At 39.0% G+C, this 13597-nt stretch overlaps 1 protein-coding gene across 1 annotated transcript; it reads left to right on the top strand.

Annotated features, from left to right (window-relative positions):
- Positions 1-2508: 2508 nt before the first annotated feature.
- Positions 2509-13233, top strand: LOC131772697 (uncharacterized). The gene is made up of 9 exons (XM_059088659.2): positions 2509-2781; positions 4570-4886; positions 5799-5915; positions 6212-6422; positions 6594-6751; positions 8089-8203; positions 8690-8774; positions 8872-8916; positions 9057-13233. The coding sequence occupies exons 1-9, from the start codon at positions 2542-2544 to the stop codon at positions 11930-11932; spliced, it is 4164 nt and encodes a 1387-aa protein (XP_058944642.2). The 5' UTR covers positions 2509-2541; the 3' UTR covers positions 11933-13233.
- Positions 13234-13597: the final 364 nt, after the last annotated feature.

Below are 13597 nucleotides of genomic sequence, written 5' to 3'. Positions count from 1 at the left end.
TCGACCGCGCCTGCATTATGTTGGGAATAAATAATTAACCCCTAGTCAACATCTGGCAAACAAAAGGACAAATTGTCCTTTTTTCACTACGTTTGGACAAAGGAATTGGCTCACACTCACAGTTAGAGCTATTTAAATAAATGAACTGTCTTACCAAATTGATGCTTGTTTCATATTTTGCAAGCTGTCAGAAGCAAAAAATTCCATTGAAACAATTTACGAAAATATTAGGAAGGAAAAAAATCACATAGCATTTGCAGCTACCACAGCGCATTAGGCAATATGTCGCAATATGTCGCTTTTATTGTTTATTTTTTGTGTGCTAAGTTGTCGATACTTCACTTTATTCTGAGTAAGGGCGAGAATTGTTATGATACAAAGCTTGCTGCTTTTTGGGTGAACGTCTTAACTTTTCTGAACTCCATAAAAATAAATGTCTACGCCAGCCTCACCTCGCCATCGTCATTTGTCACGTGGCATCATGTGTGTTACCACCTGAACGATCAAAATTTCCCTAAACTTACTCCCCCTTTCCCCAACCCTTCCAGTGGAAGAAGCTGCCATTGATCGAATAAAGTAACAGTCAAGTAAATTATTTTCGATTAATAACGATAAATCAAGAAATATTTGTTACCCCCACCAACAAGCTGGCATTGGAAATAAACAACTCTGGTGTAGCCGTAACATTTTTAAAGACTCTTGTCGATGACCGGTTCTTTGCCGAAAGTGAAAAATGAAATAACAGATCTGTTTTGCGGATTCTTCTGGCAGGACGAATCCACTCGGCACAGCTCGCTACGTCCTGCACAAAATAATTTTGTTCGACTACACATTAGATATGTTATGAACCAATCCTTTGTTTGCGTCTCCAATGACCTCGCATTTGTCACAGTTCTCTTAAGAAAAAGGAAAAAGAAAAAGAAAAAAGGACCTCAGCCATTGTCCATTAACTTTTTTCTTCGCGCTTGGTTAGTATGTCATAGTAATGGAAACTGAGGTATATACATATCCGAACCCCTGAGCTTCATTTGTTATGCAAAAGAGGTGCAACACATTTAATATAATATCATTGGCGAGGGAGAGAGAAATAAATGTTGAGATCGCCACGATCTCAGTTCGCCTAGCAACTCTTTCATTTGCAAAAAAACTATGTCAAGCTTTAAGAACGCAGGTGTTTAGCTCTTTTTTTCTGAAAATCATGTTACTTTTACTGGTCCCCATCGGAAGTCTCGTTTTTTTAAGATCAGGTTATCAATAGTTAAAAACTTTTCATCTTTCGACAAAGGAGTCTACGGTCCACTCTCATCGCAACCCGATGCAGAAGAAATCTACATAAACACTCCCGCCCTCTTGTTGGAACAGAAGATCGCGCGATGGTTATTTGGGAAATTGTTTACGATTCAATGACAGGATTGTTCCCCTTCCCTGGTAAGACCGGTTAGCGGCTTTATTTGAAGAGGCTAATTATTCGCTGTTTAAATCCAAACAAACACACTGCTTGAGAAGAGCCTGTTGAAGTTTTGCTGATCAGTACCTGTTACTTCTTGAAAATCATAGGTAGATCGTTGATAACAATGCATAGAAATAACAACAAAATTTTATACTGGGACATTATGCTTGAAGTCAGATTTTAGACGCTTCCGCCCTTCCCGGGGTCATTGTTAAAAAATGTCTGAGAGAAATGCTTGACTAGGTTCTATCATAAGATGGCATGGAATTTATTGTTCGTGCACATAGTGCTTAAATGCTCATTAAGGACCTGCAATATATTTGTATATTCTTTCGTTCTTGTTTTCAATAGTGTCGGTTAATATTTTTTTACAAGTTCTGAGAAATTATTTTTTCCGATTTTTTTGCACAATATAAGGATTCTAGAAGATTTCATCATGGACATGAATTCTCTGTGAGAAAAACATTTGATCTTGTACCTGTCAATTACCAACAGGGTCAAATGACATAATTTTTCGCCCTCTTAACTTGGTTGTTTTTCTAGAGACATTTAGTCAAACTAGCTTTGACTTTCATCTTCGAAAACACGAAGAGTGCCTTCGATGGTTCAATTAATTTGGTGCTATCTTGCACACCGAACGCTTTCCAGATTAGGTTTAGCTCAAGCTAGTTAACTAAATTAACACGATTCTTGAAGTTATTTTATGCACGACATAGCAACTCACTAACTATGCACTCATTTGCGTGTTTGCAGTGTTAAATTACAAACCATCCATTATAGGTAATGCTTCTTTAAGGCGTGCTTTGCATTTTCACAAATCAAAGAATTTGCTTCGCTTTCAAGAATCACCTTAAATCGATATTTCGTCAGAATCAGGCATCACGTCATTTCATTGTAAACGGTGATTGCCACCTATTGAATAAGCGTTCGATTCTATTATGGTACAATGCTGTGATTGTTTTCTCGCCGGGAACCTTTGATTTTGAGCCCTGGTCTGGATGTTTTTCCAACGAAATGAGAGATGACGGAGAAGATGGGCAGATAGACTGATTGGGAAAAGCAGGAGATATTCGCTCGGAAAATGACTAGAAATGCTCGGCGGGTCTTCTGTTTTACGCCTGGTTGGTTTGTTATGGTTTTCATCCACATGCACTTTTACACAAGATAGGACGGCATACAGAGGCCAGTGGCGAAACTATTTTCCTGCACGAAATTCTGGGAGGAATGCATTATACTCCCGGTATCTTCGGAGGAATAGTTCGTGGAATCCAAAGGTGAATTCGATGGCATTTTCCTACATAAGGTCAAACAAGTGGAGCAAAACAAGGCGGGTAAGAATTGGGCGATGTGAGGTGTTCAGCTTTATTTTGTAATTGTACCAAAATGCAATGGTTTTCGAGAGTAGTTTATTGTTTTAGGAATAGCGTTTGGAGTGGGCCTGTCTGTATTTGTCAAAACAGAAACCAAAACACAAAACACAAAACGGAAATGTGTGCTTTCGTGCTAGAACTTATAACCTTGGAAAGAGAATAAATTATTTTCTGAGAGAGACTAATTCCACGAGTCAGCGAACTCTTGGCGGGTAGCTTGAATATTTTTGCAAAAGCAGAGAACTGGATTGATGAGGCTTTTGTTTTTACATTAGCCAGGCTCGATGTATGTTTTGCAGGGGTGGAGGATGAGGGTGTTTGGTTAACAGAAAAGAAAAAAAGAGAAGATGAAACTTACTAACTTCGTTGTTTATCGTTGCTAGCGTATTTTGAATCTATTATCGGGCGATTTTACCTTAGTTGCAAATATTTCTTTAGTTTTGTACGGAATCGTCGAAAAAGTTTAACGAAGCAAGCAAATCTCTTCACGTGCTTTTTATAGGGGAAACATTAGTACTATTGTTTTTTTCTTTGTGATTTGTTCCCAGTCTATGAGAAGAATGCTGCAAAATTTATGTAAGTTCAAGACGTCAGGTAAATATCAAAGGATGCCCATAGTCTATTCCTCGCTTTTCAGGTTCTTACATGACCGGTCTTTTTTTTCTGGAAAAATGTTGTAATTAGGCCATAACCTGATCGTTCCTGTTCCTTTCCCCAATTCTCTGAGAACAGGGAGGTAGCTTGGATATCATTTGCGTGACAAAAAGTTGAAGGGCAATGATTAAAAATTAGACCTCCCAAGCTAAGGTTGTTATTGTTGTTATTTTCATGGATTGAAATCTGACCTCAATTCTAAAGTTATGTGGTACTCAATCCAGGTAGGTTCAAAAGACCACGGCGAAAAAAGCTTCGTATAACGATTGAAACTCAGCAATCGTTATGAAATTAATTTATATTTACCCGCTCAAGCAGAAAGCAGGTAGTACCTGCGATTTCCTTTGATTGGTCGAGTGGTCCTTGCCGCGAATTTTGTACAGGGGTGGCAAGGAAAACGGCTTACTGTCAAGCAGTGTTAAGAAACTGCACACCTAACCCTCATCTAAACTAGCACCAGTCAACTAATAATGCGTTAGAGTCAATATTGAGTCATGGGAGGGGTAGGTGCGCAGTCGCTCATACACTGATATTGAACCGGAAAAACCATTGCATCAACTTATCAAGGAGTTTCGCTCAGATTGATTGTAAAGGACTCACGTTTTAACATAATTTTAACAGCGTTTCTGGGGTCGCCAAGGTAACTCTGACTCTCATAACTACCGAAGCATACTATGATTTCTGTAGTTTAAACCTGGCTAAAGTATCCGGGTGGAATGCTTTTCCGTCTTTGAAAAATCACATGGAATATTCAGTCAGGTTTGCCTTGAAAATTTCTTGATACTCGTTGATAATCCTGTTTAGAGAGGCTCTGTACAAGTTTAGTTTCAATCGCTCGGCTTCGATCAGAATTTCCGCGTTCATCGTTTGGAAATGTTGTATTCTTGGAACTGTAATTTGGCCAGGTTAGGATAAGTAAATACAAAGGACACTAAACACAAAACAAAGCAAACAAACCAATCAAAAACAAACAAGCAAACAAAGAAAAACAAAAGGAAAAAAGAGTGGTAGATGGAGGAAAATCTTCATATAGCTCTTTGTCATATCTCTTCCCAATACCGATTTTTTGAGATCCAAGTTTAAATCTTGTTACAGCGACAAGACATTTATGACGGCTCAGATTATGACTGGGATGGATTTCCTGTGGAGGATACCCCAACATGGCCCCCTGATTACAATTCTTGGCCCCAAACAGTAACTCAAGCACCTTCCCAAGTAGTCGCACCACAGTTACCTCAGCAAGTACCTACCCAGCCTCCTCTTCAAGCACAACAATTAGGCCCATATCGGGTACCCCCCTTAGTTACCAATCCGATTGGGGCACCTAAAGTAGTACCCCAGCCAAGGATATCGCTCTCAACAACCCAGACACAATCAGTGGCTCCTCGAATCAATTCTTATAAGGATTCTAAGTAAGTAAAATTGTTCCCTAATTCATTCATCCAAAAAGATCAACAGGCACCGAGAACAGTCCTTTCCGGCTCACCTACACGACTACTTGGCACTATTGTCACTATTATTATATTCCCTTTCTATAACCACTTGAGCGCTTTGGGTAAGTTTTGCTTTCATAATGAAAAAGAAGTAGTCCTTTAAGACGGTCAAGTGCAATAAATACCACATCAAACCCTTACACGCACACAAAAAAGAAAACTGGATTTTTCTTGTGTGGTATAGACATAAGCAAGAAAATTTAAATTGTTATTGTCATTCATTTACTAAGAGAGATAGAGACTTATTTGATGACTTTGATCTAGCTCCCCGATCCACGCTCTAAGAAGTAGGATATATAGAGATTATTACATGGAAAGTGATTTTCACTCTTGAGCTATGATGCAACAGAAAAAACAAAACAAAACAATACAAAACAAAACAAAGCAAAAAAAAAAAAAAAAAAAACGAGTGAGCGCAGCGAACAAGTGAGTTTTTTTTTGCTGCATCGCATTTCCACGGTATGATATCCTATTTCATACATACTGAGATTTTTTTCTCAGTGACCGACAAATTTTAACGATTGGAAGCCATTGGTTGCCCTCCACTGAGGAGTACTATCATTTTTTACTTCTGACTGAACAAACGAGTTATAATCTCTCAAGTTTTCGATTAGAGATTAGAAGAAAATAACGCTTTTTGGTAGAGTGTGCAAGTTTAATCCCATGTGCGATAAAAATGTTATTAAGCCTCTTGACGAGCAACCTATGTAGCTTGTAGCTCCCCACCCTAAAATACAGTTTGCTTTCCCCGTTCACCCACTGGTCCTCTATCAGAAGTTGTGAAGATCTTTATGTATCTTAATTGTTGTTGTTGTTTTTTCAACTCATCAGGCCATCCGTAAGTATGGAAGTGCGTGATGCATTGAGGGTATGTAGCCCCGGCCCACCTTTGGGTGTCAATCCATTGTTCAGGAACTGTCTCATCATTGGGGACTCAATTTCTCTCGGGTAGATATGAAGTATGATATATTCAACAGCTCACAAAAGTTTGATAATTTCATGACAACTATCGCTTCCAATTACTCACCAATTGGAGGCGATAGTGGGGCTTGAACAAACTTTATTCAATCATTTTTTTTTTAAGGCTAATAGAAGTCTATTGCAGTCATACGTTCATTATGAATTTAAAATGAAAACTTGATGCAGATAGTCCAGTAGCATCTTTATATAGTGTCCTTACATGCCCCTCTTTCAATTTATTTATTGTAATTTTTATAGTACCCTCTGGATTTCTCTCATTTTAGATATCTCACAACGGTAAAAGGTCAACTCAAAGGTTTATGTCAAGTTCAGCACGCGCCGTTTGCTAAGGGGTCTGGGGCTGTTGACTCCAGATACGGCTTACAGTGCCTGTCCATGATGCTTAGTACCACGTCGCTGGAACCAACCCATTACGATGCAGTTGTTTTCAATTTTGGAATGCACGACATCGATTATAGCAAGTTGTTTCCAGAGGTATGTAGGTATTATTTTATTCAGCTCTTTCTGTGCAGTTTTCGTTTTATATTACAAATATTTTTTTTCTTTGATGAAGTTGAGTTCCGACAATTTATTGGAGGTTTGTTGATATGAGAGATTGAGACTAAACAACATTGCTCACTCCAGCCAAATTTTACTTTTCTTTAGGAATTCGTCCCACTAGAAGAGTATGGCCAAAACCTCAGGAAAATTAAAAATATTATCATTCAAAGAGGAGCTCAGGTAGCCTTTGCTCTCACAACGCCTGTTCCAATCGCTGGACGGAGGAACAAAAGAGTCATTGCGTACAACAAAGAGGCTGTAAGGTACATTTTTAATCTTTGATATGCCTTCGTTTAACGAGGACAGATGTACAGATTATCGCTATTACTTCGCACGTATTGGTTTGTCCCCGTTCGACAAAAAGCCAAAATGAATGATGCGCGCTCCCAGCGCTTAGTTTCTAAGCGCAGTTTGTTTGTTATTCTTATTTCTTGGCCTCACTTGAACTTCAATATATTTAATTGAAACACTGTTGAATTACAATTTGAATTATCAGTTACTGTATAAAATTGTAAAATGTCATAAAAACGTTCTATCAGCCAGTTAGTCTGACAGACATTTACATAGTTTTGATCTCTGAATGAACCTTCTGTTGGTAATTAAATTATATGAAAAAAAAAGCGGTGTTTCATAATTAGAGACCTGGCAAGGTCATTTTACAACACACTTTACTCTCACAATGGTTGACTCCAAGTAGGAGTACAAATGAATACCGGAAGAATGAAGATTTAGATATATGAAAATTCACATATTTGCACTGCGGTGGAAAGATGAAATTAGAAGATCCTCGCAGCTAAGAACACTACTGAAACTAGTAGTTGTAAGTAGGACCTGAAAAAATTTCAGGCCCGTACGGGATTTGAACCCATGACCTCTGCGATACCGGTGCAGCGCTCTACCAATTGAGCTAACAAGCCAACTGGGAGCTGGTCAATGAATTGGGTACAAATAAACATCCGAGTGAATGAAGATTTAGATATATGAAAATTCACATATTTGCACTGCGGTGGAAAGATGAAATCAGAAGATCCTTGCAGCTAAGAACACTACTGAAACTAGTAGTTGTAAGTAGGACCTGAAAAAATTTCAGGCCCGTACGGGATTTGAACCCATGACCTCTGCGATACCGGTGCAGCGCTCTACCAATTGAGCTAACAAGCCAACTGGGAGCTGGTCAATGAATTGGGTACAAATAAACATCCGAGTGAATGAAGATTTAGATAGAAGATTTAGCTGCGAGGATCTTCTAATTTCATCTTTCCACCGCAGTGCAAATATGTGAATTTTCATATATCTAAATCTTCATTCACTCGGATGTTTATTTGTAACCAATTCATTGACCAGCTCCCAGTTGGCTTGTTAGCCCAATTGGTAGAGCGCTGCACCAGTATCGCAGAGGTCATGGGTTCAAATCCCGTACGGGCCTGAAATTTTTTCAGGTCCTACTTACAACTACTAGTTTCAGTAGTGTTCTTAGCTGCGAGGATCTTCTAATTTCATGAATACTGGAAGTTAGAAACAAAAACCTCATTCAAGAGAAGTAGCAATAGTCTCATTGCATAGTTTAAATCATATGACTTGACTCTTTCTGTGTTTGTAGAATCATGGAAGAGGGCCCGAGAGTGGATATTATAGATCTTCATGCTGCTGTCATCAAAGTGTGTGGAGAGCCACCTTATGATACTTGCAGTATCATGAAACAACCTCGGGACGTGGTAATGAATTTTTCATGATCACCCGCCAAAGTACTCTTTTTTGTTTCAACTAGTCAGTAATAAAATTTCAAAGGACTGCTATTAAGCGGGCTGCGGTTTCTTGAAATTCCCTTTCCTTTTTTGTAAGGCATGCAGTGTTGAGTTTACGAGATTTAGATAGTTATTATCAATTTTGTGAATCACAAAATCAATAAAAAAGTTATATTTATACGAACTGAAATCAAAAGTAAATTGATTGCGACTATTAATATCGACCAATCTTGATTTAAAAGGGCATGAAAAACTCATATCTCTCAGTTTTTTTTTTCATCCAAGTATTGAAAATACAATTATTATTTCTTTAACTATAAACGGATAAAGGCAAGATAATGGTTTATTTTGACGTGGTTCTTTGGCAGAGTTAATTTCTCCGCCTTTTAGACCCTCTTATGGATAAAACTGTCATCAAAATGACATTTATTTTCTATCTTAATTTTTTGCTTGAAGCACTTTAATCCCAAAGGAAGTCACATCCTTGGAGTCAGAGTTGGTGCTGCTTTTCGCAGCCTTTTATCTAGAGCGAAACCCCGAGGTTTGTAAGAATGAGCAGTTTCTTGAAATTCCCTTTTCTTTTTTAAGGCATGCAGTGTTTAGTTTACGAGATAGTTATTCTCAAAATTGTATCCTAGGCCAACTCTCTCCTCCCAAAGCCCCAGAACTGTCGACGAGAGAAGGTAAGAATTTAGAGACGTGTATTGTTCGGAGGGATGTTGTATTTCTAGGGAAAGTATTCTGACCGCGTTGAAAACTAATTAGGACTTCAGTTATCATCTCGTTTAGTTATTCTTGGCTGACAACAAGAGTTTCATTTCAGGGCTAGCAAGTGCTTATCTGCATGATGATACTTCGTTTTGCCCGGATATGGTGACCAGATGCCCGGCACGGACCACGTGTTGCGAGGACCTGCTCTCCTTGACTGGTTACGGATGTTGTATGGCGCCTGATGCAGCGCGTTGCCCAGATAGTTGGCATTGTTGCCCCAGGGGATCCCATTGCTCCACTAGTTGTAACTTCAGATCGTGCAGATGTATTTTTCCCTTTGCGCATCCTCTCTCGGGAAAACTAACAAAGGAAGGAGCGAGGATCAATGTGGAATCAAAGTCTGAATCGGGTATACATCCTGCAGGCAGTGAAGGCACGGCCCAGAAAGCAAAGGCGAAAAACTTGATGTCTATGGAAAGAAAGGGGAAGGAAAATAAACTTAAAGCGAACCTTGATAACAATCAAACAAAACTGCATAAAAAGGGTGAAGGAAAGTCCGAACACATAGTTAAGCCGAAAGAGAGCAAAACTGAACGACTAAAGCAAAGGCGAAAGGATAAGGCACGAAAAAAGACGAAGAAAAATATATCGAAACCACATGAAAATCGCTTGAGCGCCCACAAACTTAAGAAATCGAGGAAGGTTAAAACAATCCAGAAGATTAGCAAAAAAGTTGTCAAGGCCCACCGAAAGCATCAAAAGACAAGATTCCACCACAAAAAGAAACAACACTGGATAAACGTATTTCAGTATGGATTTGGCGCACTGAAGAAGCACAAGCCTCACATTACGTTTTCTCACACTTGGGGGAAACGAAAGCATCAAAAATTGTCATTCAAGTCAAACAGACATAACCACAAAAGGCCAAGAATAGATATCTCAATGACAGAAGAACTGAAGCATCTCATAGTTAATCATCGAAAGGAGAAGCTTCGTGCGAGATTGAGGCTCCATAGTGATGCTTCTGATAAATATTCGCATGGAAGTGAAAAAAATCGCCACATTCAAAGGACTAAGTCAAAAAAATTAAAGAGATGGAGAGGAAAAAAATTTAACCGAGTTAAAATAATGAGGATTTTCACTCAGCCTAAGGCAAAGTATCATGAGAAACATCAACACCATGCAAGGACGCCTATTTTACGTCATAAGCTGAAAAAAGATGGGAAACTCAGAAACTTTGCTAAACAAAATGCCGAAGGTAACTCAAGGGACGGTCACTTGAAGGGTACATTACATTCCCGCGAATGGAATACGTTGAATGTTAATCACTTGGACGAGAACACATCTGCTCATGGGGCCACAAGTTTCTCAGAAAGCGGAAAATCAAATGATTCTAGGATTTTAATTCAAAAAGCTGCGTTCAAAGAAAAAATTCCCTTAGGAAGCTATGGAGAAGAACAGGATATCAAACTAAATTTGAGTAACAATATATGTAATTCAAGTAGTGCTCATGAATCTGCAAGTATAAATGAAAATGAACATAACTATTCATTGAATGTGCCACCTACCCATATCGCTCCTCAATCTGACGAAGATCTTCAAGGCTTTTCAGCAATGCGCCTTCCAAATGTGACCACCAACTGTACTGGAAAAATCCCGGATAAAGGAAAACCGATACGAAATTCATTAACAATATTTAAAGCATACCCAAAGCACAGTAGTATTGAAGGAAGCGGACAAGACGGTGACAGAGTGAGAGGCAGTGGGAAGGTTGCAAATAACGCAATATCAAATAAAGGACACTCGAATAAGAGTAGTGTAAAGTACACCGCAAATACGAGAAACGGCGGTGCTTTTTTAACGTCAGGTACGGGTAGCAAAATGTGGATAGATTCAATCTCAGGTTTCGGTGCAAATGGACTAGAGGCAGATGGATCTTCTTTTGGCTCCTCGAGTGGCTTAGAGGAATCCATTCCGAATAGCGGTGACTTTGATAGACCGGAGTTTGATGCGTATGGTGAAAGCTCAGGAGATGATCCGGAGAAAGTTATAGCTGACAGCGAACTGCAACGGGCAGACGGAATCAAAAGTTCTAATAAAGCAAGTTCATTTGGGAGCAATTGGAACACGCCCATTATTTTAAGTGGCTCCAGTAATGGGAACATTGTTGAAAACGGAGGACGTCGTGAATTTGGAGGAGAAGCCGAATATGGCATAGAAAGGGATGTTGACAAGGTAATAACCTTTTCTGGTGACAAGGAAGCTACTTATTCCGGAAGTGCTTTTTATAGTGGAACAAATTCGTTTAGCCAAAATGATAAAGCAATGGCGAATGAACAAGCCATTAAACAAGACGGCGAGGATTTCTTTTCAACATCTACCAAATATGTTTTCCCTCAGACGACAGAAAATGATTGGTCCTCAGGAGAAGCTTTCAGTGGATCTGAGCCAAGTAGTAGCCATCAGTCTGGTACGTCCGGATGGGAAAGCAGTGGCGAGGATAGCTCTTACTCAGGACATCGCCCTGTTGTTACCCACGGAATCTCGAGTGTCTCTGTCTCTGCACACCAAAGCGAGGTCGATTTTGATGGTAAATACGATGCCAGTGGGGTGGCCAACGAGGAAGAAGTTACTCGGGGTAAGAAAAGTGATATCGGTGGTGCAATGAAAAATAATCAAAAGAACCTCGTTAAGACTGTGAGAGCAAATCATGAGACAAATAGAAGTCGTACGTCATGGAAAGATGAGGATCTTCAACAGCTGTTGTATTGGTTGTCTACTAGTGATGACGACAGCCATTTTAAACAAACGCCATCTTCAACAAATCTGGGGCCTTTGCACTACGTTAATCAAACAGAGTCTAGATATTCACATAAGCGAAGACTTCATGAAATGCTGTTGCAAAAGGTTTTCCCAGATTTCTCCAAAGGGAACGAGCAGCCGAACCTGGAAGAAAGTGAAGGTGAAGAAAAAGTAAACGTGAAGTGAAGAATCTTCTCGTAAAGAAGTTTCATTAAACCTTCGAGTGACAGCGTCGCGAAAGCCGATCGTACTTTAAAGTTGTTCTATCAGAGTTTCACATTAAAGATAAAAGTGAATCGTTTAAGTAGTTCAACGGTTTGAATGACGAAGAACGTGGGAAGTTTAAAGTTATTTCCTAAGGCTAATCATCTTGAGAAGAATGCAAAACCTAAAAGATCAGATTCTCTCGCTGATACGTTAAATTCAACGTGAGGGCACTTTAGCATATTTTAGAAATATCGTAATATTTAGGTCAAAGTAAGTTTGCAATTTCTGTACTCGACTAAGTGGACTGTGGTTTTTATAATCTTTTCTAGAGTAAGTAGAGCAGCTTTATACGATTTAAATTCTGTATGTATTTTATATTGGCAAGTTAAGCGACATATTTGGCCTTTTAAGATTTAAACGAGCTCATAGTTTAGGTATGGATGTTGTGACAGAAATGTTATTTTTACGCATACAGCATTCTAAAAAAAATGCTTTTGGAGCACTCACGTTATCTCGTGATATTATCGATTCGGTAATTAAATTTTGGAGCAATTTGGATTACTTCTTTTAAGACTAACGGTGTTTTTCACCACTTATTTAAAGCTTAGGGAAGGTCCCAACTCATTTCCCGGGAAAGCGATCAGAAAATTTTCGTTTGTGTAACGATAAAATATACCTGATCCCGTCATAAGGCTCTATAATTTTATTGCGATCCTTCCTTATTGGCCATTAATAGGCGGCCAAATTTCTATAGTCCTCCTTTATCCTCTGTTGGCGACAACTGATCCCACTCTGCTCCCCCTCGGATAACTATGTAATCCCCAAAATTCCTCAGACTTCCCTCGTATGGGCCAAGTTGCTCAGAGCTAGGTTAAGATAACCCAGGGTTAGCGTGAAATCTGACCTCATATCTGAAAGCTTTAAAAGAATATTCAGCTTAAATTTTTTTCCTACAATTTGATGTCTGAATGTTCTAAAAGGAATTGAAGAAACTATGTGAAATAGGCCTTTGAAGAGGGGAATAAAGAAACCCAGGTTAAAACTTAACCCCGGGTTAGCGCTAATCGGCCTTCGAACAGTTGGGCCCTGAATTTCTGGTTCCCAAGGTGAAATATTGATATAAACACTTTCTTTGTTTTCGTTTTCATTTTTTTTCCCTGAATCATCCGAGTAATAATTTATTTGTTATCAGCTTTTTTTGTTTAATGTTTTTTGTAAACTCAGTTTATTAACTTGGACATATAGCATTTTTATATCCAATTGATTGAGTGAAAGCGTGGCTGTTAATAAAATGATCTCCGCGGCATGCCGTTTTGTTATGCTTATTGTTATGCTTATTTACGTGTGGCGCGCCATAGAAAGTCTTGTTCCTATCACTCTCAATTCAATCAGACAGAACACAGTCTCGACTTATTATCGCCATATCTTAAACCTTATTACCATGAGACCCTTAACACGTGGATGTCAGCCTGAGCTTCTAAGGAAGATTCGTTACCGCAGGATGTTTACTTCATAGTCAACTTCTGGTCTTAATAATCAACCTATTTTGTTTCAGTTAACAAGTGCTTTGTCAAAAACGGAACCAATCGCCTTGAGATGTTATTGTCTACGTCCCAAGACAGTGTAATCCGTTCATAAAGCCCA

This window comes from Pocillopora verrucosa, chromosome 5, assembly GCF_036669915.1.
Source record: "Pocillopora verrucosa isolate sample1 chromosome 5, ASM3666991v2, whole genome shotgun sequence".
In the NCBI taxonomy this organism is placed as follows: Eukaryota; Metazoa; Cnidaria; class Anthozoa; order Scleractinia; family Pocilloporidae; genus Pocillopora; species Pocillopora verrucosa.
The sequence above is the reverse complement of the archived record's forward strand: the minus strand, read 5'-3'. Positions and strand labels throughout refer to the sequence as shown.